Genomic DNA, 1,723 nt, shown 5'->3' with positions numbered 1-1,723 from the left:
GGTTTCTAGTAGTGGCTGGAATATGTTTTGTGGTATCCTGGTCATTGCATTAGCTATACAGTGGTGGTTTCAGCGTTGTTAGGAGCGCGGTTAGTTAATTGGAGAGCAGGGCATTGGACATTGGTAAGAGCCGAAGCCACGCTGAGCCAAATAGAATGCAGAACCCAAGATAGCATCATAATTACACGGATTCATGCCTTCTTGTTATGCAATTACAGTAGCAGCTTTTCGATAGTATGGTGAATCTATATCTCTGCCCGGCGCGCTCCATGACAAGTAGTTTCAATTTAGATGGTGCGGCTAACTACATTCATTATGCATTCCCGCACGATGAGTTAAAGCCTCTGACAAAGACTTTGACAGATTCACTTGCAGAGCTTGGCAATCTTCAGTTTCAACGTTTACCTGAGAAGTACAATGGGTTAGCTTTGACTCTTATGGAATCAATTTCAAGCTTAATTGTTCTGGGAAACAGTTCGGAATTTGGAAAAGCGGTGCTATGGCTCGAGGACCTGAGTATGAGGCAGCAGTATTGCGTGGGAATACTTCAGAGAGGAGATGTAAAGCTGGAAATTTGAAATGTGGACCAGAAACCGGCCAGACCAAGTCTCTCAAGGCGATGAATTGTGATATATGCTGCATCGGATTTAGTTTTTGCCGTGAATGCTCTTGTATTCTCTGTGGGAAGGCTACTGATCAGAGTGTGGCAGACTACTGTAATATCAGATGCGAGGGAAAGCTGAATGAAGAATTTGTTTGTGGGCATGTTGCTCACCTAGAGTGTGCTCTACTTTGTCATATGGCAGGCGTAGAGCCAAGCATTGGTTTAGATGTGGAGTATCATTGTAGACGCTGTGACAAAAAGGCGAACCTGATGATGCTTGTTTCCAGCATACTTCATGCATCTGAATCCCTGGAAATACGAGCTGATGTTGAGAAGAATTTGTGTCTTGCTTTACGTATTATACAGGGTACAAGGCAGATTGTGGGAAGAAGCCTGCAGAATAATATGGAGTTATCTCTAAAGAAGCTTCGCATTGGAACGAATCTGGCAATTCTGATGGCATAAATTTAATCACTCAAATAAGATCCCACATCAGTGATATACAGAGTGTTATTTTGGCTCTCAGAATCCATGTTTTTGGCCGGTTTAAAGATCTGGTTACTTGCGCAAATGGTCTAGTGTTAATTATGGCCATTTTAATTATTCACACTCCAGTCGCATATCAAGTTCTAGAGCACTTGAAAACTTGTTTGGTTCCGGCATTTGGTTACAGCGTTAACACTTTTTGAGCCTATCCTCAGTTTGATTGCAGTTCTGTCAAGGGATTTGCGTAAGGAGTTCATGCCTTTTCTCCATAAACTAATGGAAGCCATGAGAAACCTTCTAGAATCTGGTGGAGATCGAAATCCTGAAGTTCTTGAACAGGTTTTCACAGCTTTCTCTTATATCTTGAAGTACATGCAGAAGCTTCTTGTAAAGGGCATTGCACTTGAACGCAGAAGGCTTGATGCGACCGGAAGTGTTGGAATATGAAGATGGCAGTTGCAATTATGGTATCATGGCTTATATGTCGCTATCCAATATCCCTCTTAAATGCAGTAAGATGCGCAATTACCCTTTCAGGTTACATTTTCTATGGATATGTGAGACACAAGCTGAACGTCGATAAAAATCTTATTGAGGTATTTGTGAAAGATATGGACAAAGACCATGTGGTTT

The 1,723-nt window shown here is 41.9% G+C and overlaps 1 protein-coding gene across 1 annotated transcript; it reads left to right on the top strand.

The window, feature by feature from the left end:
* Positions 1 to 499: 499 nt before the first annotated feature.
* On the top strand, positions 500 to 1,069 carry LOC149161809 (uncharacterized). The gene has a single exon (XM_089435006.1). The coding sequence runs from the start codon at positions 500 to 502 to the stop codon at positions 1,067 to 1,069; it is 570 nt and encodes a 189-aa protein (XP_089291132.1).
* The last annotated feature ends 654 nt before the right edge of the window (positions 1,070 to 1,723 follow it).

Source organism: Pinus tabuliformis, chromosome 5_2 (genome assembly GCF_031772625.1).
Source record: "Pinus tabuliformis cultivar Carrire ecotype Pingquan chromosome 5_2, CPIR1, whole genome shotgun sequence".
In the NCBI taxonomy this organism is placed as follows: domain Eukaryota; kingdom Viridiplantae; phylum Streptophyta; class Pinopsida; order Pinales; family Pinaceae; genus Pinus; species Pinus tabuliformis.
The sequence above is the reverse complement of the archived record's forward strand: the minus strand, read 5'-3'. Positions and strand labels throughout refer to the sequence as shown.

What these genes read in the sequence shown, in the direction of transcription:
- LOC149161809 (XM_089435006.1), top strand. Translation starts at nt 500, where the DNA reads ATGGCTCGAGGACCTGAGTATGAGGCAGCAGTATTGCGTGGGAATACT.